Raw genomic sequence first — 27,107 nt, forward strand, 5'->3', positions numbered from 1 at the left:
CAGCTCTGACAATTGCAACAATTTGGAGAGTGAATCAGCAGATGGAACATTGCTCTGTTTCACCATCTCTCTGTAAATTTGCCTTTCCAATAAAATAAATCTTTTCTAAAATGGAGGTTTTTTTTAAAAAAAAATCAATAGTTTTTCCATAATATGCATTTTCATAAGCTTTTTGAATACTCTTCAACCAAATATGATACTTTTGTTGCTCCAAAATGAATTTATCTTTTGTTTTCTACATTTTTAAAAGATTTGTTTTTATTACAAAGTCATATATACAGAGAGGAGGAGAAACAGAGAGGAAGATCTTCTGTGTGATGATACACTCCTCAAGTGAGCACAAAGGCCAGAGCTGAGCCGATCCAAAGCCAGGAGCCAGGAACTTCCTCCAGGTTTCCCACGCAGGTGCAGGGTCTAAGGCTTTGGGCTGTCCTCAACTGCTTTCCCAGGCCACAAGCAGGGAGCTGAATGGGAAGTGGAGCTGCCGGGATTAGAACTGGTGCCCATATGGGGTCCTGAAGTATGCAAGGCGAGGACTTTAGCCACTAGGCCACCGTGCCGGGCCCTGTTTTCTACATTTTTTTTAACTACAAAGTAATACTGAGCTAAGAGCAGAGAGGAGGTCTCTGCTGATAGGCTGGGCACTGGGTGAGGAAGTCAAATATTGGGAGAAGCTATAGCCCATGTGCCAAGAGGCATGGAGGGCACCAGCACTCAGCACGCTGAATATTGTGAGCATGAAGAGCTAGGAGGTGGGCAGGGTGAGCAGGGCCAGGGGGCCTAAGTGTCACACTGGCCTTTATCTTGCAAGAGGGTAGGGAGTGATTGACAAGACTGAGAGGAGGGAAGAAGGGAGTGGGGGACATGAGCTAGTTCACCTTCAAAAAGTCTGGGCTGCCCAGTGAAGTTTGGGTGAAATTTTGACAAGGAGGCTGCTGGCAAGAGACCAAGGGCGAAGCAGATCTGGTAGTCTGGGTCATTATTTGCTGTGGGAGTGTGAGGGATGCTGGAATGAGGGGATGCAAGCCCTGTGGGTTTGCTGAGGCCAGGGCTGTGTCTTCCCACTTCTGATGTTCCTCTGTCCATAGGACACTTGGTCCAAATACTCCATTTCCAAATCCAAGCCTCGTTTTATGCACTTAGTCCTCCAACCCTATTGCCTAGCCCTTCCTTCCTCATTCTCTCCATGTCACCTTCCACTTCCTGTGTACAAATCCTACTGAATCTATCGCTTGTGTTTTTTTTTTTTTAAAGATTTATTTTTATTAGAAAGGTGGATATACAGAGAGGAAAGACAGAGAGGAAGATCTTCCGTCCGATGATTCACTCCCCAAGTGAGCGCAACAGCCGATGCTGTGCCGATCTGAAGCCAGGAGCCTCTTCTGGGTCTCCCACGCGGGTGCAGGGTCCCAAAGCTTTGGGCCGTCCTCGACTGCTTTCCCAGGCCACAGGCAGGGAGCTGGAAGGGAAGCGGGGCTGCCGGGATTAGAACCGGTACCCATATGGGATCCCGGGTGTGCAAGGTGAGGACCTTAACCACTGCACCACCGCGCCGGGCCCTTATGTTTTTATTAACTTTTTGTTGAAAAGGCAGATAGACAGAGAGAAGGAGAGATAGAAACATATTCCATCTGATAGTTCACTCCCCCAAGCAGCTGCAACAGGAGCCAGGAACTTCTTCCAGGTTTCCCACGCAGGTGCAGGGTCCCAAGGCTTTGGACCATCCTCGACGACTCTCCCAGGCCACAAGCAGGGAGCTGGATGGGAAGCAGGGCTGCCGGGATTAGAACTGGTGCCCATCTGGGGTCCTGAAGTGTGCAAGGTGAGGACTTTAGTCACTAGGCTATTGTGCCAGGCCCTGCTTGCATTTTCTTATTCAATCCCTACATAGGAAAAGGAGGTAGAAGCCCATTTTACAGATAACCAAAAGGGAGACTCATAAAAGGGAAGGAGCTTGTCCAGTACTGTTAGAACTTTCTGAATGGAGGCTGCTGAGAGGGCCCTGGCCAGTGTGTGAGGCAGTCAGCTTCAGCTGTGCTCCCAGGCCACCCCCACCTGGAATAGAGCAGCTGTCAGTTGACAGGAACACCCTAGGCCTGGGCTCTGTTCACAGAAAATGGCAGTGTCTCTGGATGGAAGGTCTTGGGTGTGGGACATGGGAGATCTTTGCACCCTGCACTTCTGTTGGTTCCCTTGTGTCACCCTGAGCAAGGCCCACCCTGCCTTTCCCCGTGTTAAGTTGTGTCCTTGTCTATAGAAAGCAGGCAAGAATTCCCATGATTAACCAGGCTATGGTGAGACACCGTGGGTCTCGTTGACAACAGGAAGGATTGTGGGAATGAACCACTCTGTTTTTTTACTCCATCAGGTACAGAATCCCAATGGCCGTGACCAACTATTTATTGTAGGATGGTTATGGGATCAATGTCATGGGGTCCTCATGCTTGGCAGGGACTTACATGAGGCGTTTCTCAGGGCAAGATTTTTAAAATTTGGAAGTCAGTTACAGAGGCAGAAGAGAAGAGATCTTCTGTCTGCTGGTTCACTCCCTAAAACCATGGGTGCAACGACCAGAGTTGGCCAGGTTGAAGCTAAGAGCCAGGAGTTTTATCTAGCTCTCCCACATGGGTGGAGGGGCCCAAACACTTGGGCCATCTTCCATTGCTCTCCCAGGCATCCTAACAGAGCGCTGGATCAGAAGTAGAGCAGCTAGGACATGAACCAGCACTCCTATGGGATGCTAATGTCTAGGTGGTGGCTTTGCCCATTATACCACAATGCTCACAGTCACCGTCCCCACCACCCTATCCCACAGAGATATCTTCCACAGCCCACGCCACTGCACACACGCACAGGCAAATTCCCAATCTGTCTCTATCCTAGTCCTCTCCACCAGCCTCTACCCCTGCAGCTGTCTTAAGTCTATTCAGTATACTGTCACAGAAAACCTTAGACTTTATGGTTTATAAACAGCATTTATTCCTTACAGTTCTGGAGAGATATGCAAAATCCAGCATTGGCAAATTGGGTGTCTGCTGAGGGCTCATTTCCTGCCTTTTCCCTGTGTCCTCACATGACATACGCCTCTCTGGAGTCTCTTAAGGGCCAAGATACCACTCATTAACCCCTGATCACCTGGCTAAGGGACCCCGCTGGCTAATACCATCATACTCAGCATTAGGACTGCAACATCAGAACCTTCCGGGACGCAGCAAGCAGTCGACAGCAACAGTCAGCCACCTCGCAGACGCCACCTAGTATGCCACACAAGTCCCTTCCTCTCACTGTGTCCACGCCAGACTCTTACACTGCCCTCTGCTCTCACCAAGCCTGCTCCTGGTCCAGAGTCTATGCCTCCATGTGGGAGCGCCATAGCTCAGTCACCCATCCAGAAACCCACATGCCATCCTTGACACTGCCTTTTCCCTCCTCCCTCCTGTCAGCCTGGAGCTGCTCTTCCCCCAAGCCTCCCCAGACCTTGTTACCCCTCTACCACCATCACTAGTCCCTGACAGAGTCCAAGTCATTACGTGGCAGTGTGTGGCTGGGCCTGTCCTTGCCCTTGTCCACTCATCATCCCCAGCCCTTTCTCGCCACTGTTGGGGCACACCGCTTTTTCACAGGCTTGCTTTATACCCCAGAGCCCTCCTCCATGCTGCCTCGTACCCTCATCAGTATTCTGTTTGAATGCACTTGCCAAATATGAAGAAGCCCTTTGTGGAGACACGTCCCCTAGACTCCTCATCCTGCACCAGGCCTTACATCCTGTCCACGGTGACAACTGTATCCCACCTTGCTGCTTCTGACTGCTGCATGGGATCCCCCAGCATCCACTCCCCAAGGACGGGTTCCCAAGCTGCCTCCACCCCAGAGCACCATAAAGAATGAATAGACGACCTCATTTTGTCACTCTGCCTTTCAGATAAATAGAAATAAAGAAGGAAGGAAGGAGAGAGCACGAAAAAAATGAATGAAAGAAAGAAAGAAAGAAAAGAAAAGAAAAGAAAAGAAAAGAAAAGAAAAGAAAAGAAAAGAAAAGAAAAAGAAAAGAAAAAGAAACAGACATCTCTCCCAGTCTCTCCAGGTTAGCAGCCTACATGCCTCCTTGCTACTTTCTGGCTATGATCTGTGTCACCCAGATGGCACCACCTCCAAGGCGGCCATGGCCTTGCCCTTGCCCTTCTCACCCCCTTACCCTAGACCCCATCTTCCTTCCACACATGCTCATCACTGGGTATCTTTCCTAAACCTGTGGAGAAGGGGTGGGGATGGAAAACAAGGGCTCTTCCCTGATAGGCCATCTCTACCCGGCCCCCTCCCGGTCTGTGTACCTTTCTCTGGACTCCATGGCCCCCATACCTCCCTATCCTGCTCATGGTATCTTCAACAAAATCAACCACAAGTGTCTGCCTCGGCCCTCTTGCCATTAGGACCATCTGGTTCTTGGCTGCAGGGGCTGTGCTGTGCCTTGCAGCACCTCTGGTCTCTGCCCTCTTGACATTGGTAGCATCCCATAGTGTCAAGGCAGATATGATTAAACCTCACTAGGGACTGAGTTGCCACTGGTGGAGAGTCCCTGGGCTGGTCTTGCTCGTATCCACATCCCTGGTGCTCAGGGCAGGTGGCCCAGGCCAGGAATTCTGGGACCCAGTCAGTGAAGGCCATCAGCCATGGTTGTACACAGGTCAAGTTCTAGGGTGTGCTGATGTCAGTGAAGGGAAGTCATCTCTCTCCCTTTCCTTCCCTTTCCCTATGGGCCCCCCCCCCAAATTAGCATCCCTGTTTGTGTCCGTAGGTGGGAAGGGGGAACTAGACCATCAGGCATGCTGGCACTGTGGCCCTGTCCAAGCCACTTGTCCTCGCTGAGCCGCAGTTTCCCTGGGGTGGACATCTCTGTTGCCTAAGCCATCTAAGGAAGGCCCTGCTCCTCCCTGATTGGCCACATGCCTGGGGAGGAACAGGGCGGCTGCTACAGAGCCCATGGTACCCCTTAGAGGACACGCTCCAGCTCCAGCAGCAGAGGTAAGCCCCACAGCATTTATAGAGGGTAAGGCTAGGCCTGGGGTGGTCACTGTTTCAGGGATATTTTCCAGGAGCCCAGGGCCTGCATGATCCAGGAGCGCCGCTGGTGGGAAGTGGGCAGGTTCTCACAGCTGGGGCTCCAGCGGTGCGTGGTGGCCGGGTCGCACACCCATGCATCCCCATGCGGCAGTGGCCAGGAGTTCCTCCAGCAGCTGGCCAGGATGTGTTCTTGGGCCTGGGCTGCGTAGATGCACACCGACGCTTCCGGGTCATGCCTCAGGTTTTCCAGTGCTGCCTCGCAGGAGAAGAGGACAGGTCACCTGTTCAGACCCCCCCGCAGGGGTCTCCCCCCACCTCATTCTTCCTTTCCACCACTAGGCCTTGGCTTAGGCATCCTCTGCCCAGCATCCTCTCATCTAGTCTCCCTCTCCTGCCTTCAAATTGTTTACATCCTTCAAAGGCCTGAAGCCAAAAACCTGCCTGGATCTCCAGGAAGCCTTCCTGGATTCCCACCCTACTTATTGCATGCTCTCACCAGCTTCTCCAGTTATACCCTGGAGAATCTGAAATATTACCCCATCTTCCTGTCCCCACTCCACTTAATGGGGGTCTTATTTGGAGCCTCATGTCCTTAATGACACTGTAAAGACTGTAAGGATCATAGCGTGGGTGACATGTTCTGTCTTTTATAACCCTGGGATAGCTCACATTGTCCTCACTGTGTGTGAATACCCTGGGTGACTTAGCTGAGCTAAAGACCTTGGTCTGGTTGGTTCCTCCCCTCACTTCCCCTACCCATCCTCCCTTCCCCATCCCCTCTCCCACAGCAGTAGCCAGATGCACTCACCTGACTTCACCTCCTTCAGGCGCTCTTCCGTCATTATGTCCTCCATGCAGGGGACCAAGGACCCTGAGCACAACCCAAGAGATGAATGTATCCCCACTAGCCCCCCTCAGACCAAACTCCCCAGAGAAACTGCCCCCCACTGGCACTTTCTTCAGCCTTACAAGTGAGGATACAACAGGCATAGTCCCCAAGAGGGGTTCTATAGGCAGAGCTGGCATCAGAACATGGGCAGGATCCGGTCAGCAGCTGACTCTGATGGTGTGGCCCTGGGGCTGGGCTCTCAGCCATGGTATGGGAAGGTGCTGCCTCGGCTGCCCACTTCTCCAGGGAGTTAGAGCAGCCACTGCTTGGGAGGACCCAGGGCACCTGTTCCACCTGCCAGGCAAGGCTTCCAGTGATACTCCTGGAGGGGCTGACCCTCAGCTGGGCTGCTTGCAGAATCTGCCACCTGTGAGCCTTCAGCCACACTGCTCAGCCTTGCCTGCTCCAGCCTGTGCTCTGGCTATTGGTACCCATAGGGCCTAAATAGATCTCCCAGAGTTCCTGCCCTCACTTCTCCTGGCCATTTCCTTTTTGTCCTCAAATGCTCAGTGTACTGAGTGGCTCCAGGGGAAAGTCCTTCCTGTCCCTACCCTGGGCTAGGTTAGGTGTCGCTCTGGGTTCCTGGAACATCTATGAGTTTTTCTCTGTTTAGCCTGTGTTGTATATTACTTGTGATTTATGAATCTTTGTTTCTCATTTTAACCTTGGAGCCACTGAGGATGAGCTTGGGAGGGGCAGACTCTGAGGGCCCAAAAGCAGCATGGGAAATTGTTGGCATGGACACATTTCCCACTGGAGGTTTCACATTCTCTTCAAAGTCTCACAAGAGAGCTAAGACCCAAATAAGGTGGAAGTCAGTGCACTGTGCTAGAAGCTGTCTGTGGGCAGCCCTGGCTCTGCCCAGCTCTGCTGCCTCAGCCCTAACCCCAGCCCTGGCACAGAGATGGACCAGGGTACATGATACTACATTTTGAAGAGTTATGAACTTGAAGAGAAAGTTAAGGAAGTCAGCCCCAGGACCAACATTATGATGCAGTGGAATAAGCCTCTGCCTGAAATGCTAGCATCCCTTATGGGCACCCGGTCAAGACCTGGCTGCTCCACCTCTGATCCAGCTTACTGCTAATGCAACCTTGGAAAGCAACAAAAGATGGCCTAATTGCTTGGGCCTCTGCACTGATGCAGGAGACCTGGAAGAAGCTTCAGGCTCCTGACTTTGGCCTGGCCCAACTGGGCATTGTGGCCACTTGGCAAACCAGCAAATACAAGACTCTCTCTCTCTCTCTCTCTCTCTCTCTCTCTCTCTCTCTCTCAACTCTGCCTTTCAAATAAATTTAAAAATAGATTTTTAAACAGAAAAATTTCAGCTTCTTAGGAAATAGACACTGCTCCCTGGAGACAGCCGCCTCTGAGCAGGCACCAATCATGAGGCTGGATCCCAGTGCTGGTCCTAGCACCAGCCTCCCTCCTGCCTGGCCCTATCAGTATCACCTACTGGTTTTGTTTTGATATCCCCACACAGAGTATGGATCAGCCAGTGTCTTCAAAGCCAATGGACAGCTGGATGGGTGACCAAGGGCATGGAATAGCAGATGAGTTGGAGAGAGGTACTAATAGTCGCTGCTCTTGGTAACAAGGCCTCAGGGCCCTGGTGAAGGGCACTTGGCTCTAGGGGGAGATGGGTAACTGGGAGGACAGGAAGTGCTGGGGGGTGGGATTCCCACCCCACTGCTCGACCCCAGCCACCACAGTCCATGAAACAGATGCCAAGCACCTGCTGTCCTCCAGAGCAAGCAACTGTTCTATACAGTTGCCAAGGCTGTGAACTGCACAAGGGCTTCAAGCTGAGCATAGCCTGTGGCTGGCTTCCTAAACTGTGATCTTAGAGATGGCCAACCTATTCAGGGCACCATGATTGTCCCTTGCCAAGCTCTGCACCATGGGGGAGACAGTCCCATAGATCCTGGCAGGGTTGGCAGCCTGCGAGGAAACACACTGAGGAATAGGAATTGTCCTGGCGGCACTGAATCTGTGAGGTTACCTATGAACATGACTGAGGACTTGCGGAGGGAGGCCCGCGGGTTCTTGGCATACTCCAGGCTCTGGCTGAGGAACGTAAAGGCACTGTCTCGGTAGCTGTTCACCTGGGGCAAAGAGACCTCACATCATTTGGCCCCACAGGGATTAAACCACCCAGCCACCCTTCCTGAGGCCAGAAACAGTGACCCGGCCAGGAATCAGGCCCTGGCCCTGCCTTCTACACCTCTCTGTGGCCCTTCCCTCAGCCTTAGCAGCTGTTGATGGTCAGTGCTATTGCCTTCCTGCCTCAGATGCCTCCTTATCCATGCCCCTGCAGCAGCTGGAGGGAGAGTGTGCAACTGGAAACCCAGCCCGAGCTGGGAAAGGAAGGGACATGTGAGGGACACAGCAGGTAAAGGGTTCAGGGCTGACTGGGGTCAAAGATCCCATTGAGCAATGGGGAACAAACTGGCTAGTTGGGGATCTTTAAAGACCTTGACAACCAGACAGGAAAGGGGCTTGGAAAATCATAGGCAGCATTCATTCTTGACAAGGCAGTGGCAAAGCAGGGCTTGGGGCATCCCAGTTGAAAACAAGCAGTAACAAGCAGTAAGGGTAGTTTGGAAGCAGGTGTCTAGCTCAGATCGGAGGCCGTGGATGAAGATGAAGAGAAATCCAACCTGAACCAACCCCTGCATGTCAAATTCTCAACTCCCAGGCCTGGGCTGCAAGGTCATCACGGTCGTAATCCACCACCCTGAACAGAACCCATTGCACTGCCCACAGCAGGCATGTCCCTGGTCATGATGCCTGGAACATGTGCTGTGACTATGACACCATCTCTTCCACTGCATAGGAAGCTTCTGTGAGAGAGGGGACTGCCTCACTCAGCTAACCCCAGGCAGCTCCTGTCTTGCTTGGAGCAGGCACAAAGAAAGTGTCCGATGACTGAACAAGTGAACGAACAGTTTACTGACTCCTTCTGAAAACTAAGGCTGGACGTTGACCTCCAGATGAGCAAAGCCACCATAGCCTGGAGAGCAAAGAAAGAACTGAGAACCTGGAGGGGTCTAACACAGCAGTCACAGTGGCAGCCATGGGCCACATCACCTGCGGAGCAGTGACCAGCACGGCATTTTAAACAAGCTACACTCATTTCTAATTAAGTCATAAGAATGCAGGTTCTAATTATTCTGGTGGAGCTGGTGGGCCTGGCTGGTGCAGGCTGCATGCTCCCTCCCACTGCCATCCACGTCACCCATGTTCCCTATCTGTGTGGCAGAGCACAGACCACTGCATGTATGTGAATTAGCCACCCAAGCCTGGCATGCCCTCTGATATTCTTTTCTTCTGTAAAGTGATGATAAATTACAGGCAGGCTAAGATACCCTGCTCGGGACACGTGCATCCCATATCAGTGCCTGAGTTTCAGTGCTGATTCCAGCTTCCTGCTAATGTGTTCCCTGGGAGGTTGTAGGTGACACTGGTAGCCATGAGGGAGACACAGCTTGAGTTCCTCCTCTCAGCCCCAGCTATTGTACTTTCTAGAAGATGAAAGCTGGGCCCGGTGGGATGGCAGGATCCCATATGGATGCCAGTTCATGTCCAGCTGCTCCATTTCCTTTCCAGCTCCCTGCTTGTGGCCTAGGAAAGCAGTGGAGGATGACTAAATGCCTTGGGACCCTGAACCCACGTGGGAGACCCAGAAGAAGCTCCTGGCTCTTAGCTTCAGATAGGCTCAACTCCGGCCATCACAGCCACTGGGATGAACCAGCAGATGGAAGATTCTTCTTCCTGTCTCTCCTTTTTCTGTAAATCTGATCTGCCTTTCCAATAAAAATAAATCTCTTAAAAAAAGATGAGATATCTCTCCCCCTACCCATTTCTTCTATTTTTGTCTCTCTACCTTTCAAAGAAGTAAATTAGATTCTTGAAGAGTCTGTGAAATCCCCTGGCAGGCTGGATGTTGGAGGCAGGGCCCACTGAGAGATATCCCTGGCCAGAAGTCAGACTGATTGCCCATTCTGAAGATTGGGGTCAGGGTGGTTTAGGATCGTGAAGATGAATGACACACAGAGAAGAAGGAATCTGGGGTGATTCTGGATTTCTGCTTTGGGAGTAGAGAAGAGTAGAACTATCAGGCACGTGTTTGACATAAGCAGTCACAACATGACAAGGGACACCTGCATTCCTTGGAGGAGCACCTGGGTTGACTCTCAGCTCTGGTCCTGATTACAGCTTTCTGCATGCTGGCAGGTACTCAAGTAATGGGTCCCTGTCACACATGTGACCCAGACTGATTTCCAGACTCCTGGCTTTGGCCTGGCCGAGATCAGGTTGATGCAAGCATTTAAGGACTGAAGTAGAGAATGTTCTCCTCTCTCTCTCTCTCTCTCTCTCTCTCTCTCTCTCTCTCTCTCTCTCTCTCTCTCTCTCTCTCCTATCTATCTATCTTTGCCTTTCAACTAAAATTATAAGAAGTCAATATTTTTAAAGAAATCAGGGTTGGTATTGCAGCACAATAAGTTAAGCTGCTGCTTGCAGTGCCAGCATCCCATATGGATGCCGGTTCGTGTCTCATCTGTTCCACTTCTAAAGCAGCTCCCTGCATGTGGCCTACGAAAGCAGTGGAGGATGGCCCAAGTCCTTGGGCCCTGCTCCCATGTGAGAGAACTGGATGCAGCTCCTGGATCCTAACTTTAGTCTGGCCCAGCCCCCACCACTGTGGACATTTGTTGGAGAGCAAATTAGCATCTCTAAGACCTCTCTCTCCCTCTCCTTTCCCCCTTCTTTTTCTCTGTAATTCTGCCTTTCAAATAAAATAAAAATCTTTTAAAAAAAATTAAAAATGGAGGCTGCATTCTGGTAAGAGGTGTTGGTCTCGGCCGGCCAGCTAGCTGGTCAGCCAGTTGCTTTTCCTCTCATTTATAATAAAACTTTGTAATAAATAAATAAATAAATAAGGGGGAAAGGAGGGCCCTGAGTTTGGGAGACAGTGCTGCCTGGGGAAGACAGTGGGCCATCAGGGGCAAGTCACCTGAGCCTCCAGAGCAAGGCCTGGCTCTGGGAGAGGAGTCAGGGTGGAGACAGTTGCGTTAAAGCCCGAACTGCAATGTGGGAGCCAAGGAAGCAGGCACAACAGATGTAAAGAGTAGGCAGAGAGGACAACAGCGACCCTTCACATGGCCAAGGCCTCCCCAGGGGGCCACTCACAAGGTACTTGCAGATTTTGGCCACAGCCTGTTGCTGGTGGTCCCAGGGCTTCCGGCTGTAAGCTCTTTTTGGCAGATCCCACGCCATGAGGCACGAGCAGCGGAACAGGGTCTTCACGCATTTCTAGGGGCGGCAGTAAGAAGAGAACACCAGAGCCCTGCAGTTCCAGGTGTCAGGAAGATGTCCCAGGAAAAGAATGGTGGGAGTTACCACAGCAAAGGGCTGTGCCTAGAACATTAACCCACTGCCCAAGATCACACCTCCCTCGACATCCCATATGAGTGCCAGTTCAAGTTCCGGCTGCTCCACTTAGAACCCAGCTCCCTGTGAACGTACCTGGGAAAGCAGTGGAGGATGACCCTGTAGGAGAGCTAGATGGAGTTTTGGCTCCTGATTTTGACCTGGCCTTGTGGCCATTTGGGGAGTGAACCAGCAAATAAAAACAATTTATCTCTCTCTCCCTCCCGCATCCCTTCTTTTGTGTGTGTCAATCTGCCTTTCAAATAAATAACTTTTGAAGGAAAGAAAACTGAGTTGGGTAAACCCAATTCCACTTCTAAAGTAAACAAGATCAGCCTTTGGAGGAGGACTCCTGCCCTGTGGCCCTCAGGAAACACATGACCCAACAGAAGTCACTGCCCTGCTGTTTTGCTCTCTACAAGGTGGCAGAGTGGAGCCTCATCCCCAGCCATTCCACCCCTCACTCACCTGGGCCACCTTGGCATTGCCCTCCTGCATGATGAGCAGCAGAGGCACCAAGGTACTGATCAGCTGCTGCTCCACAGCATGCACACGTGGCGAGCGCAGCTTCTGGACCACCTTGCCATACAGGTTGATGCAGGAAGAGCGCACGTCCTCTCTCGCCTGGGGCAGAGGGTGGGCTCAGGGCTGCCCCTCCTTCCGGACACCCTTATTCTGCAGGGCCCTCCAGACTCCAGAGACCCACAGGTGAAGAACAGCCGAGACCACCAGTAGGGCTGATTGGGACCCTGGTTCCCCTCACCCCAAAGTTCGGTCTGGAGCTTTGGTCTCTCTACCCAGCCAAGCACCCTAGTACCAGCAGAAAAATGCCTCCTCCTGCTGAGACCAGTGAAAATATGTGTGCTCCCTTGTGGAAACCCATCACCATGAGACCATCTTCTCTGGGGAGCCTCAATTTCCAACAAGAACTCCCTCTATGAGAAGCAGCTAAACAAGGAAGCTTCTCTATGCAAACTTGATTACAAAGGACATGGACCTGTCAGACCCTCCCCTGAGCTGACCCAGCCTGTCCAGCACCTGGTAGGTGTGGCATCTGTTCCTGCCCCCAATGTCCCAGCCACATGCCACTGTGTCAATCCCTGCTGTCCCCTCCCCCATGGGACTCCTTACGTCACTGAAGTGGGGCAGTAGGACCTGTAGCATCTCCACATAGACAGAGCTGTCAGTCTGCTTCCGGTCCTGCCCCTTGAAGATGACTTTGAGGTTGTGGACTGCCTCCACCACCAGTAGCCCATCCATGCTCTTCAGCCCCTTCACCATGGAGGGCAGGAGGGCCTGCACCTTGGCCATCTGTGGGCCAGGAGCATTTGAGAGATGTATTGCCTACCTGGGCTGGCAGGTGGCAGCCTCACATCCACACAGATGAATTTAATGGCCTAATTCCCACCCCACCCCACCCCCAGGCCTTGCCTATGCTATCCCCCTACCTGAATGCCCTCTCGCAAGCTCCCAAAGCCAGAGGGCCTCCCAGACTCCCCCTGGCCTTAGTCACTGAGATCCTTTGTTGTCTTGTTCCCTCCCTGACACTAGGCAGATCATGCCTTACCTTGTTAGCTCCCCACTTCCTGTCCCTGCATCCTACCACCTCATGAGCTGCAGACAGTGCCTGGGTACCAATGATGCACCATCTGCACTTCCGTTTCTTAATTTGTAAAGTGGGAGTAACTACTACCACCCTATGTTCTTCCTATCCTCAACACCTTTTGGGTTGCTAAGAAAAATCTGAAATACCAATGCTTTAACAAAGAAGAAAATATTTAGGGGTTATTGAACCATACCTATCTTACACACGGAACAACTGAAGTTGGGACAGAAATGGGCTCTAATTTCAGGCACCAGGCTCAGAGATGGGGGTGACCAACATTCTCCATCCTTCATTTCCTCCCTCCAGTCCGGGCTGGCCTTTCTCCATGCTGCCTCCTCACCTTCTCAGTCCTGCGGGCCAGGATTGTCAGGCCTCGGATGCACAGCACCTTCATGATGGGGTCGCGGTGGCCCAGGCCCTCAGTCATCCGCCCTAGGGAGTACTCCTCTGGGATCCGCCTTACTTGGTCCAGCTGTAGGAGCTAAGGGAGGAGACAGTAAGAACCACCTGCATGTGACAACCATGAGTTCACAAAAAAGCAGGCTAGTATGGTGATGAAGGAGAGTGCTTCAATGTCCATCAGCAGGTGAACGGCCATATGGCGTGTCTGTACACTGGAACACTGCTCAGCCTGAATATAGCAGTTCCAATACATGCTACAGTGTGAGAAATCTCAGAAGTATGTGAAGTGACACAGCCAGACACAGAAAAGGACAATTGGTGTCTGATTCCACGTCTGTGAGGGGTCAAGGACAGGCAAGGTCATAGAGACAGGAAATAGAATGCAAGTGACAGGTAGAGGAAGAGGGGAATGGGGAGGGAATGTTCGGGGGCACTGAGTCATAGTTGGGGAAGGTGAACATGTTGAGATGGAGGGAGATGATGGCTGTATGACACTGAGCTGCATACTGTAGAGTGGTTACAATGGCAAGCTTTATATTGGGCCTATTTGACCACAATTTCTTAAAACACTAGGAGACTGAAGGGCCAGTGCTGTGGTGCAGCAAGTTAAGTGGCCACCTGGGATGCCAAAGCCAACATCTCATATTAGATGGAGAGTTGGTTAGAGTACCAGCTGCTCCACTTCTGATCCAGCTCCCTGCTGAAGCACCTAGAGCACACAACACCAGATGGCTTGGGCCTCTACTAATACATGGGACACTTAAATGGCTTCATCCCAGGCTCCTGACTTTGGCCTGGCTCAACCCCAGTTGTTGCAGCCATTTGAGGCGTGAACCTGCATGTGGAAGATCTCTCCCCCCTCTCTCTGTAACTTTGTCTTTCAAGTCAATAAATGGCTAAAAAGAGGAGGAGGAAAGCAGAGGGAGAGAAAGAAGAAGCAGATGGAGAGTTCAGAGCTCAGGTGTCACAGTTCAGATCCCGAGTGTGCACCTCAGCTTCCTCCTGTAACCCAGAGCAGGGCATCTGAGCGGCAGTGTGAGAGTGAGAAGGAAAGGAGTCAGGGCTCAGGGAGTTCAGGCCAGTGCTCAGAGCTAGGGCAGCACTCAGTAACCAGCAACGATATCACCCCTCGGTGAAACTCCCCTCCATGGGGCTATCCCTGCCAATTTCCCTCTGCTCGCCTCTGCCCGGCACCCACGCCATCCATGGGGTGGCCTCAGTGTCCCCTGCCACACTAAGGATTCCTCCAGGCAGGGTGGCATCGAAGTCAAGCTTGTAGCTCTGGTGCCTAGCACACAGAGGCACCTGACAAAAGTGGTGCTTGCCTGAGGTGCCAGGGGTAACCTGGGGCAAAAACAAAACAAGACAAGACAAGACAAAAAAAAAAAAAAAACAGAATAGGATGGAAGGGTGCATGGAGAGAGGAAGGAAGGAAAGGACTCATGGGTCTCCATGTGCACAGACAAGGTTCCAGGAAAGGCTCTGTGCCACCTGCACAGGGGAGCAGCCAGTGACATGGGTGGAAGCCCTGAGCAGAAGCCCCACCCTGAGCCTGGAGCCTGGTGGGTACCTCCACGAAGAAGGCTGTGGCTGTGATCTTGTGCTTCTCATCACCGCGCTCCAGAAGTGGGATGAGCAGGTAGAGGATGCGGCACAGCTCCTGGCAGGAATAGTGCACCATGGCCCTGGGGTGGCACAGGGGGAGTGGTCACTCAGGCTCTGCAGCCCTGGCAGGAGTTTCGGGGGAGGCAGTGGGAAGGCTGCTGAATGGGCATCTAGCTGTGACATTGGAAACCTTAGGCAAGGGTTTGCATGGCCGGGGAAGCGCTCCAGAGGGTCATTTCCCAGCTCTGCTGCTTCCTGGCAGCTTGACCTGGGGACTCCAATCATAGCACCTAAGGACCATGGCATGTGAGCCACCTCTCTGAGGGCCCTGGACTCACCTTGCCAGTAGCGACACTCCACGGTGGTGATTCTCCGCCTGCCCCATCAGCTCCCAGCCACCTTGGTCCTCCAGAAAGGTGGCCTCATAAGAGCAGCCCATCTTCAGTAGCAGCGTTTTCACCACTTTCACCACCCAGCTGTGGGGACAAGAGTGAGAGGCCCTTCAGGTGCCCCAGGCCCAGCTCCTCTCACAGTGACCACTGCCAGGCTCATGAGACAGGGTAGTCAAGTGTGTCCCCCCAGGGAGGCCTTTTACACCTGGCACTTGGCTTTGAAGACCAGAGAGGAAACAGAAGCAGAGCTACTTACCCTCCCCTCCCACGTCCTGCCTCCCTTCCCTCCACAGCTGGGTGGGCCGAGCGGTTCTCTCCGCTGCTTTGGACGCGTGGAAGCTCAGATCCTTGGACAGTCCCAAGGTCAGGATGCAGGAGGTGTGACTCTTAAACCAGACACCCCTCAGAAGTCCCTTGGGAGTTCTGCACCCTGCAGACTGACTGGGGCTCAGTGCTTCCCTGACTCCCACATGAGCTCAAGAAGCACTGCCCAAGGGCACTGCCGTTATTGACCTCCTACTGCATGCCTGGTGAGGCACTTAGTGTTCACACATGTGAGACAAGTATATACCAGAGAGAGCTTTGTAAACCTATATTCAGCTAAAGATGGCAATATGTGAAAGTAAGCTTACATTTCAGCATAGTTTTCCAGAAGCCTCAACATTTGGCTTCAAGCATTGACAATGCACCTGCATGGAAATGCAAATGCATCCAGTGGACAGGAGGAGTCTCATGATTCCAGATAAAAGAGCAAATTTGGAAAATGGTCAGTCCTCAGGAACTGCTCCTCATGTTCCTGCTTTTGTTTTTTGAATGGCTGGGATCCTGTGTGGCCTATGGGCCAGGGCTTGGGCAAGCTTGCAGCATCTGTGCTGATTCTTGGATGTGTGTGCTGTTAGGGACAGTCCCTACAGCAGCAACGCCTCTCAGTTACACACAAAGGCAGGAAGAGGGTGGCAGGCCCAGGGGGCCTCCCCATCCTCCATCTACCTCCAGCGCCAACTTGACTGAGTGGCTCGGCTGAGGCGTCAGGTTGGTTTCTGCCTGGAGCAGAAAGGTGGCTCTCTTCCACAGCCAGTGTCGGCTCCCTCAGCACAGGCACATGAGGCACCTGTACACGCTCTTCTTGTGACTTGATGGTGCAGGGTCAGTCAGCAGTGTGGGGATAGCCCAGAGCTCATAGGGAATGGTTTGCTCAGAGGTTCCAGGTGGCAGAGCCTGGGCAGTCCTGAGGCCCTCGGACTTGTAGCCGGGGACAGCACACATGCAGATCAGGGGCTGCTCTGAAGAGCTGATGCTTCGGGGAGGAAGCCTGTAGTGGTGGGATGTTAGCTCCCAGACTCCTACACTGCAGGTTTCACCCTCATGGGAGGTTTTCTCAGGGGTCCAGGGCAGGGTACACCTTGAACATGCGTTGTTCTTATGGACAGGGCTCGGGGATCCAGGTTGTGTTTAATCAGGGGCATCATGGGTCTCAGGGCTGGTGTGTACAGAACTAACATCACCTTCACTGCCATAGCCTATCCCCGTGTGCACCAACACCCTCCCCAGCTCCTCGCTTCCTCATCCTCCCAATGCATCTTCACATCCTGCCCCGTCATGTCTGCATCTCTTCTCAACCGATGTGCACACCTGCTATTGGATGCATGCCTGGCTGGTTCATCTAGCATGCTCTTACCCAGGATCCTTAATAAACACCTGCAAAGACCTTTTCTCCAAATAAGACCACAGTTCCAGGTAGACGGATCTTTGAGGAGCACCACTTAGTCCACTACACCGTAGCACTGTCTGTGGCTTCTCTGGTCACCTCAGTCCATTACTTGCCCACCTCAGATTTTTCTACCTCACACATGTTTACAGGACACAGAGCTGAGATGGACACGCCGGTTCTCTCCTGGCTCCTGCTGTGCTTCTGGCTAAGCAAAGCCCTTTGTGCTGGATACCATGGCCTGCCTCATTCCATCCTGTCCACGATGTGCCCGCCACTTGCCTGACCCACCCTGTCTTTGTGTTTGCTCTCCCACAACACCCACCTCCTGCCCCACTTTATTGGTCAAGGGCTTTCTAGCCAGCACCTACAGGCATGAGGGGACTTGGAACCAGAACACATGACCAACACATAGCATTGCACTGGGATGCTGAACTATCTGGTTCTCATGATGCACCTATGGGGGAAGGAATCACTCATTTTAGAGGCAAGGAAACCAGCTGCCAAGGGGTGAACTCAACTTACACAAGTGCAAAGGACCAAGTGATGGATTTGAATCCAAGACTTTCCGAAGTCAGGCCCAGTTTGCTTGTCCTCAGCCATCCTAGACACTGCTGTGTGAGCCTTACACACACCAGGAATCGGAAAGGAAAAGACTGAGAAATTTAGCTGTGTAAAAGCATCTGAACTTTTGAAGGGCTGAGGACCACACAATAAGTACGGGTTAAGTGATGGACAAGTAAAAACAACTGAGTCATTTCCTTCATATGTAATGAACTCTTACACAGTGATAAAAGACACCCCCAGCTGTCCTATATGAAACTGGGCAACTGGCAAGAATCCATGGTTCACAGAAATGGAACACCAACGTCATCTAAGCCCCCACCTCACTCAGAAGAGAAATCAGCAAACAATAACTACAGCAAAATTCTGCTGTTTTCAACTCTCAATCCACTGTGCTGGCCACTGTAGGGAAACAGACACCCCGAGCCCCTGGAGGTGAAGGTGGCCATTGGCGTGCTAGGAACTTTAGGAATTGCTTCATCTTAGTCACTCAATGCAGAGGAACCTCTCTAGCAGGCGCTTGCATGCCACCTTCACATTTAGCACAGCAGCCTTTTTGCTGTGCCCATTCTGCCTTTCTCCTCCACCCATAGCAGCCTGTGTGCCTGTGTGCAGCAAGCAGACTTACTCACTGCTGCACTGTTACAAATACTAGAGGGAGCCTGATAGTATATATTGTGGCACACTGTAGGTAGGACTGCTGTGCACCTGCTACAGAAAAGCAAGGAGGTTCAGCATGTAACTAGCTGAAAGACACCCTGTGTGATAGACACAACAATGCAAGGGATGCTGCCTCTGGTGTAAAAATAGAGACTATCAGCAGTTCATTGGCTAATCTTCACACAGGCTTCTTCTGGAAAAGCATGGAAGCAGCACAGCTTGGGGAAACCCATGGTGTGGGTTAAAGTGTGGGACAGGAGGGATGATGAGGAGGAGGGGGTCGGTAGATTAGGTATGAAGGGAGAGTGTCTCTGCCGATTCCTGTGTTGAAACTTGGCCACCATTGTGGGGTATTAGAAGGATGGGCATTTACTCCATGTTCTGAGGTGACCAAGATTAGATACAGTTATCAGGGTGAGATCCCGTGACCAGATTCTGCTGGTTTTGTAAGAGAGACCAGGGGAGACACATACATGCACTGCTTTACCTGCCAGGTGACGCCTGTGCCATCTTGGGTCTCTGCCAGCAGGAAGGCCATCGCAAAACACAGACCCTTGTCCTTGGACCAGAACAGTAAACCCAAACCAACCCCTTTGCTTTGTAAAGTGATTCATCAGAGTTGAGAAAGACTACTACAAGGCTGGAGAATGGCTCCTGAGTTTCCACCCAGGGGTATATATTGCCTATTTCACCTAATCATGAAGGAGAAAATGGTGGCCCTGGACCTGCACCTGCTATAAACAGCACCATGGGCAGGCTTTGTAGTGCAGTGAGTTAAGGGGCTGCTCGGGGCACCCACCATATCAGATGTCATTTTGAATCCCGGCTAATTCCTTGTATGATTTAGCTCCCGGTTCCTGTGCCTGGAAAGGCAAGATGATGATGATCCAAGGGCTCGGGCCCTTCCACCCACATAGGGGACCTGGTTGGCATTCCTGGCTCCTGATTTCAGCCCTGGCTTTTCTGGGTATTTGGGGAGTGAACCAGTGAACGGAAAACCTCTCTCTTTTTCTCCCTTCCTCTCCCACTCTCTCCATCAGCCTGCCTTTCAAATAAATAAAATATATATTTTAAAAATACTATCTTTGGGGAGTGAGGATGAAAACTTCTATGGTGGGGGAGGCCTGTTCTGTCCTGGCATCCACAAGGTGTCCACAAACAGCTCAGCTCTTACATGTTGTGCTACTGTGTGCTTCTGTTTTCTCTTCTGGCCCCAAAGCTAGTATCTAGTGATTGGTTGCCTTAAGCACATATGAGGTAGGGAACCCCTTGCTGGTGTCCCCTGTCCTTGCCAGAGCCAGCAGAGGGCAGGGTTGGGGGGCAGGGGGGTGAAGAGAAGGACCAGAACCTACCGCACAGGGACGAAGACCGGAGGCTGGGCTTCGTTCTTGGCGCACTTGGCGTCCTTGCGGGGAGCCACGCGGCTCGGCAGGTTGAGGCCAATGTGGTAATGCACCTGAATGAGCAGGGCCAGGAGCAGCTGCGGGTAGATCCGCCTCACCCGGCCCATGCAGCTGTTGACTGACAGGAGCTCACACAGGCCGCTGGCCGCCTGGGGGAAGAGGGGAGGCTGCTGGAGTGACTAAGGACCCCCACCCACACCCCGCTACTTCTCCGGGGTTGGGCTTGCGGTCAGCCTGGATGTCCAGCCCACGGCCCAGGCTGTGGCTCTCTGGGTACGTCTTGTTCTTGAGCAGCTTCATCCCATGGCCTTGAGCTTAGAATCCCTGGAGGAGTCTGCATAGAGGGCCCCTCCTCGCCTGCAGAGAGGTTAAAGGCTTGATCTCATTTTACCTGTGACAAGCTAGGCACAGAGGGGAGCTGACTGCCCAGGGTCACCCAGACCCTTGGGGACAGAGCTGAAACTTGAACTCTGGTGGGTCCCCTTGGAGACAAGTGACTTGTTGGGGGCTGAATAAGAATGAAATCTGACAGCGGAGCTGTGGCTTACAGGGGCAGAAGCCTTCCCACAGGTGTGTGCTATCTCAGCCAGTGGGACCGGCCAGGCAGGGCTCATCACCCGCTCGGTTTGCAGAGGGAAACCTGTGCTCACAGCGGGAGGTGTTGACAGAGCTAAGACCAGCTTCATAGACTCAGTGCCCTTACACACTTCCGTAGCCCTAAGCAAAGGACTGAATCCAGAGCAAAGCATCTAGGTGTGCTCAAAAGTCCCCAGGTATTGTATATAGAGCTCTAGGCGCCACCTTGCCCAAACCATCTATCAGGACACACAATAAAAGCGAGTCCAGGCTACTTGCATGTTCAGTGTGCTTGTGGGACACCATCAGTGGTGGGGTCCACACTATTCTACTTCCAGGTGTAAAGACTGAGCCTTGCGGGGGGTGAAGGGACTCACCCAGTAGCACAGCAAAACCAGAGTTTAGTCTGCTGCTGCTGGACCACTCTGTGTCCACTGTCCCAGGCTGCCGCTATCAACCGCAAGAGGGCGCTAATGCTCCTGTCCACTCCAGCAAGAGCCTGAAGGCAGACACCTGGCCAAGGCCACGCACTTGGGGGCCCAGGAAGCCAGGCATGCGGAGCCCAGTCAAGGAAGGGATGGGGGAGGACGGACAGGTGCAGAGGCAGTGATGGGAGCAGGTAGCTGGTCCTCACCGCCAGGGGCACGATGGAGGCCCTGCCCTTTTTGGTGACGGGCTTCTCCTTCAGGCTGGTCAGCAGCAGGTCCAGGAGGTCACGGACATCACAGCTGGGCTTGCGCAGGATCAGCTGCCGCCACATCTCTGCCCCGTTGCTGCCAAGGGTTGTGGGGAGAGAGTTAACCCAATTAGCCCCACGTGGTTCCTCAAGGGACAAGGTACAAAGTCCGTGCAGGAGCACCCGTGGGCACATGCTGGCAAGAAATGAGCAGGCTCAGAGAGGTCTGAGGAGCTGCAGGTCAAGGCGTGACCAGATCTACCAAGGAGCAAGAATCCTCTGGGGCCTGAGTATCACCCTTATTGCCATCTTTAGATGGCGACTACCCACCCCTGGCCCTCAGAAGGCAGACCCCAGATGGGGACAGCACATGGCTTGCCAAATGCCAGCCTGCAGCACTCCCATCACAGCAAGCAGAGAAGACTGATGAGTGCATAAACTAAAGGGTTAAAAACTCATTTCCCTCCAGCAGCAGGGCTGAACCTTCCATCCATTGCCCAGCTCTGTTCCCCTAGAAACCTGAGAAAGAGCATGCTAACTACGTTGCTAGGCAACATTGCTTAGGGCAGCAAAGCAAGGAGGTAAATCTGTACATTGTATCAGGACAGGGAGACACTAGACACTAACTCTAGGAAGTTTCAGCAGTCAGGGCCTAGCTGGATTTGTCGTTGTGGGTACATGGAAGCAACTGTGGGGAGCATAGCACCCACACCTGCCCTATGAATCACTTTCTCTCACTTGGGAGGCCAGAAAGGGAGATACCAGCTTCTAGACTCAATGTCAACACCAGGGGTGAGGAAAGTGACTCAGACAGGGTGCACACTTTAAGGAGGCCCTTGCTTTGGGGCTGGTGCCAGTGCATGTGTGTCCTCTAGGAGGAGAGTGCCACCTTAAATGACAGGCCCTGTGGAACTGGCTGGCCTTGCTCCTTGGCCAGCTCTGGGACCACTGCTGGGAGGAGCTCCTGTGACCCCGAGTATACCCAGGGCAGCTTGTAAGTCTGAGTGTTTAGTGGCTGCAAGAGGCGAACCCCAGACAGGCGGCAGAGTCAGAAACTATGATGTTCTTGAAGGTGAGAGGATGGAGTGGGTCCTCAGGGCTGTCTCCACCTTGAGTGACCTTGTTTTCCACACAGGACACCACTGTCCCTCCCAGAGCACTCTGTGTGTGTGCAGTTCTGCATGGTGATTTTCCAGTGACGCTCAACAAGCCAATGCGTTTCCTGACCTGGGAGGCTGAGGCCAGCCACATGGGTCACCATCAGCCTCCATCCCCTCTGCCCACTGCATCCTCAAGGCAGTGGGTGTGGAGGGCTCCCCTACATGGATCCAGGCCCATGTGTGCACCTTACTCAGCTGGCTGCACTACTTTGCCATGGCCACTGCCTGGCGAAGGAAAACAGAAGTTATTTTCTCCTTTGGTCTATGAGAGAAAACAGAAGCCCCGAGTAGGCAAGCAGGCTACTTGGAGCAGGGTCGGGACACACACTCAGGTCTCCTCCCTAGAGCAGCACTGAGCAGGCTCTGGGCCTGGAGTCCATCAGCTCCAGGGCAGGCCCTTGTTCTGCTGCTTGCTCAACAAGCGTTCAAAGCAAGAAACTTCCCCTGCACCTTGGTTTCCTCATCTCCAGAATGGGGCTGAGGTGAGAATGTAGAAGCCACGCTAACTCCCAGCACTGACACCCAACAGCGTTCCTGGGTGCGGAGTGGGCACCTGAAGCCCAATGATCACAGAAGGAGCTGTCTGGAAGGGCAAGGGGCTTCTCTGGGCAGGAGGAGGTTTCCCAGTCCAGGGTGGGGCTGATGAGTAGTGGCTGATGACCCCTTCTCACGTGGTACCTGTCCAGCGGGAGGGGACACATCAGGAGGGCCACCACGACCTCGGTCATAAAGGAGCTGGCCAGGAGGGAGACGGGCAGCAGGGCCACCTCACGGGCCCGGGGCTCCTGGATGTGGCTCAGCTGCATGTAGATTCCTTGCATGATTTCCGGGATCTGGGGCAGAGCAGGGGTGGGAGGTGGGGGGACAGCTGTGAGCAGGCAGGAGGGAAGAGTGGGGGAGGGGCAGTGGGGAGGAGGGAGGAAGAAGGAAGAAAGCAAGGAGGGATGGATAGGATGGGGGCCCCTTTTCCTGCTCCAGCCACTCCAGGAGTAGTAAGGGACAGGCCTGCCATGTGGGAGGCCCAGCCCGGCCCAGCCCAGCCCAGCCCAGCCCTTCCCTGGTGCTCGGGGTAAGAGACCCACACCTCCACCATAGTGCACGTTGTCAGGCAGGCTGTCCCAAGGAACGGCACATGCCTGGTATGTGTGTGTGTGTGTGTGTGTGCACTCTCGTGAGTATGTATGTGTGTGTATGTGTGTGTGTGTGTGTGTTTCAGACCCCAGTGACATTCCAGAACCTGCACTCCACCCCCAGGTCTTACCACCTCCAGCGCCCTGTGGCGGTACCACTCCAGGACCGAGCTGAGGGTAACCTCCGAGGCCAGCTGTACCATCTCCCCGGAGTCCTTCCCCGGGGTCTCTGGGCTGCCTTTGAGCCCCTCCAGGGCTGCCAGCAGCAGGTCCTTTACCTGCTGGGGCCCCAGGAAGTCTCCGAACTCCTGAAACACAGGCACATGGGACGAGGGAGCCTGACGAGGGGGCCACGCACATTCAGGTGTTAGATCTGAGTGTTGGATCCTTTGGGGGAACAGCCACACAATTTGGGGTGTCAAGGGCGACTAGGACAGTGACATGAATCATGGAATAAAAGGCCACAGGTCATGGACCATGGCAATGACCAGAGGAATGAGAGGAAGCGGCACTTAGGATGGACTCCCATGCTGGTGTGGTTGGGGAAGGCTAGCAGCCAAGAGACCTTACTTAACCTGCCCTGCAAACAGGAAGGCAAAGAGCAGGCATTTGGGACCCAAGGCCATTCCCTTCTTGCCTCCCTGCCCCCGCAAGGGCTCTGGGGTGCTGGGTAGGGGTGGCCAGTCACCGCGATCACACGCAGAATGTTCTGACAGGGGCTGACGGGGTTGTAGGGCCCCAGGAAGCGCTTGTTGCTCTCATACAACTCCTTCTTGTTGGTTTCCTCTTTATCTCTGGCTCCTGCAGGGAGAGACCTTCTCAGTGAGGCCTGAACACCTGGCTTTATTATTATTATTATTATTATTATTATTATTATTAAACCCAAGAATTCAAATCTTAAGGAACCAGACTGATCCGTTCTTACAGACCATCCCCATGTGGCCGGCACCAGGTGAGCAAACAGAGCTGATTCAGCAACCCAGAAGCCCCTCCTGAATGTCCTTGCCAGTCACTGTCTTCCTCCCACACCTAGAACCATCGTTATCCTGATTGTTCAGCCAATACTTAAGAGTTCCACTGAGTATTTCGGGATTCAAGAACAATGTTCTCAGGCCCAGCGTCATAGCCTAGTAAAGTCCTCGCCTTGCATGTACCAGAATCCCATATGAGTTCGTATCCCGGCTGCTCCATTTCCCCTCCATCTCCCTGCTTGTGACCTGGGAAAGCAATAAAGGATGGCCCAAAGCCTTGGGAACCTGCACCCATGTGGGAAACTCAGAAGAAGCTCCTGGATCCTGACTTCGGATCGGCTCAGCTCCAGCTTTTGCAGCCACTTGGGGAGTGAACCAGCAGATGGTAGATCTTCCTCTATATCTCTCCTTCTGTTTGTAAATCTAACTTTACATAAATAAATAAATAAATAAATAAATAAATAAAATTTTAAAAACTATGCCTTTTGGGTCTGGATCCTCTGCACAAAACATGCTAGGGAGTGTGACTGGTCTACCCTGGGAAACAAGTGCCAGTTCTTGCACTCATTCCCAAAGCTAGATCATTTTCCAGGGTCTGAGCACTCCCAGCGTACACAGCCTGCCTGCTGTGCTGGACCGGAGGCTGTGAGCAGCCACTCCGCCTGGTGCTGCTGTCTCTCCGCATGTGCTAGCTAGCCCTAGGAGTGGAGATGTCAGGCCACAGGGCAGCCCTCAGGCTCAGCTTTCCATGTGGCTGAGCCATTCACTTGGGGCACCCATGGCGTTCCCACCGGCAGTGTATGAGGGACCCATTGTGCCACATCTTGCCCACACGTGGTTCTGCCTCATTTTTAATCCTCCTGGTGGATGAGACTATCGTTAAATTAACTAGGATTGGGTCAATCAATCAGGCCCCAGTCAGATGCTGGGAAGTGAATCTGGGTCTTCCCATATGGGTACCAGTTCAAGTCCCAGTGGCTCCACTTCCAATCTGGCTCTCTGCTCATGGCCTGGGAAAGTAGCAGAAATTGCTGCAAGTGTTTGAGCCCCTAAACCCACGCGGAAGAGCTGAAAGAAGCTCCAGGCTCCTGGTTTCGGATCAGCTCAATTCTGGCTGTTGCAGTCATTTGAGGAGTGAATCAAAGAATCTGATACCATGGAAAGGTAATAGTGACAATCACGGGTTAAACTTAAAAGGGTAAGGAAAAGTCTAGATAGAAGGGTTGTTTACATCAAGACAGGCTTGTTGGAGGCCCCTATCCCGTGGTTCTGCAGGGACCACAGCTTCACACCAGTTTCCACTGTCCCCACTGAACCCTACGCCAGTATCCTCCGTCGGCCCCTGCCTTTGGCCAACCAAGGCTGCAGCTGATTCCCAAGCAAGTCACTGCCGGGAGTGGACCAGAGGGCTTACGTTTTTGGAGTTCCAGGATCGTGTAGAGGATGATGATGCCATCCAGAGCCTCCCGGCCAATCTCCTCATCAGGGTCTCCAATGCGAAGGATGAGCCTCCCCAGGAGAAGACCCAGCGCCGGGAACCCTGAGGACATCTGTTGGAGTCGTAATCTTAGGGCCTGAGGCATGTGGACTCGGTAATGCTATACAGTCAACAGCAAGCTGAGCTGGACAGTCTGACCCTGGCAGAACCCTGAGCGGAGAGGACTCTGCTTAGAAGTGTTCACCCCTCCCAGGAAGCACTCACAAAGAAGGGCAGGGTCAGAAGCGTGTGGTTCAACACAGAGACATTGCTGTTCACAGCCCGTGCTCGCTCGTGCGCCTTCCCAGAGTTCATCCAGGGGCCCAGAGGCTGTGGAATAGGACAAGACTCAGAACTGCTGCCAGGGGACGAAGGAGCTCAAGCCAGCTTGTACCAGAGGAGTAGGGACAGCTGAAGCTGTGTGAGGGACAGTGAGCATGATGGGGTGAGAATCCCGCAGGCCCAAGAGAACACCCTGAAGTCAAATCACTCCTGTGGGTCCAGTCCTACCCTGCTCCCCCTTCAGTTCCTGCTCATTTCTTGCCTCTGCCTTTTCTCCCCCTCCCTTCTCTACCCCAACCTCACACCTCTCCCCCACCCCCCGCACCTCCAAGATGCTCTTCAGCCCGGCCGGAGTGGGGTCCTCAATGAAGAGGGCATTGAGCAGCTTCTGCAGAGCATCCAGGGTCTGATGGTAGAGGGTCTGTGGACAGGAAAGGGCCAGGCTGCGAGGGGCTCGCTGGAGTTGATGCCAGCCCCAGGCAACCTCTGTGTGCAGCCAAGAGAAGCGGCACTGCTTTCTGGTCCCAGCTCTGAAGGCAAGCTGAGATCTGATGTTAGCTGCTTCTTCTTCTTCTTCTTCTTCTTCTTCTTCTTCTTCTTCTTCTTTTTTTTAAATAATCTTACTTAGTTGATTAGGGTACAAAGGGTCAAGGGCTACAGGTAACTGGGTAATACCATTGTTTCCACACTAATATCATCATTTTTCCCTGTATCTGAGGTAAGGGGAGAAAAAAAGGGAAAAGCCCCACCCAGGCTCCCACCCATCCCAGGTCCCCGATGTGAGGCATGCTCTGAGGGTTCTGTTCAAGCAGTTTTGATAGTTCAACAGTTCTGAACTGCTGCCAGTCTCACCATTCCAATGAGCTGATGGATGATGTGAGACAAATGGCTTCCCTCCCACGGGTTGCAGTCGGTCCATCAGTAACTGACAAATGAGGCATCCACATCCTGCTCCTCTCACCTTAGGGTGCCACCATACACTGAGACTGTCCCAGGGGACACACAGTGCATGCTGCCTGTAAATGGTGCCACATTACTTGGGTCTCACGTTCTTTTTATCCTTTTGCAAATGAGGGGTTATCTGTCCCAGGTCATGCCACAAAGGGATTTTC

The 27,107-nt window shown here is 52.9% G+C and overlaps 1 protein-coding gene across 1 annotated transcript in view; it reads right to left on the reverse strand.

Moving 5' to 3' along the window:
- Positions 1–5,068: 5,068 nt before the first annotated feature.
- The window catches only part of MROH7 (maestro heat like repeat family member 7), a 30,451-nt gene continuing 8,412 nt past the window's right edge, over positions 5,069–27,107 (reverse strand). Inside the window, exons 6-22 of the mRNA XM_040978608.1 lie at positions 26,321–26,416; positions 25,939–26,043; positions 25,651–25,786; positions 23,954–24,066; positions 23,397–23,573; positions 22,814–22,968; positions 20,934–21,072; positions 19,673–19,872; positions 15,335–15,472; positions 14,962–15,076; positions 13,330–13,470; positions 12,515–12,694; positions 11,852–12,007; positions 11,144–11,266; positions 7,953–8,055; positions 5,870–5,932; positions 5,069–5,313 (exon numbers count right to left, since the gene is read on the reverse strand). Coding sequence (XP_040834542.1) covers positions 5,069–5,313; positions 5,870–5,932; positions 7,953–8,055; positions 11,144–11,266; positions 11,852–12,007; positions 12,515–12,694; positions 13,330–13,470; positions 14,962–15,076; positions 15,335–15,472; positions 19,673–19,872; positions 20,934–21,072; positions 22,814–22,968; positions 23,397–23,573; positions 23,954–24,066; positions 25,651–25,786; positions 25,939–26,043; positions 26,321–26,416 — 2,385 coding nt within the window. The remainder of the gene's footprint in view (positions 5,314–5,869; positions 5,933–7,952; positions 8,056–11,143; positions 11,267–11,851; positions 12,008–12,514; positions 12,695–13,329; positions 13,471–14,961; positions 15,077–15,334; positions 15,473–19,672; positions 19,873–20,933; positions 21,073–22,813; positions 22,969–23,396; positions 23,574–23,953; positions 24,067–25,650; positions 25,787–25,938; positions 26,044–26,320; positions 26,417–27,107) is intronic.

The sequence above is a fragment of the Ochotona curzoniae genome, unplaced genomic scaffold (genome assembly GCF_017591425.1).
Source record: "Ochotona curzoniae isolate NIBS_2020 unplaced genomic scaffold, NIBS_Ocur_1.0 contig_291, whole genome shotgun sequence".
NCBI classification, from domain to species: Eukaryota; Metazoa; Chordata; class Mammalia; order Lagomorpha; family Ochotonidae; genus Ochotona; species Ochotona curzoniae.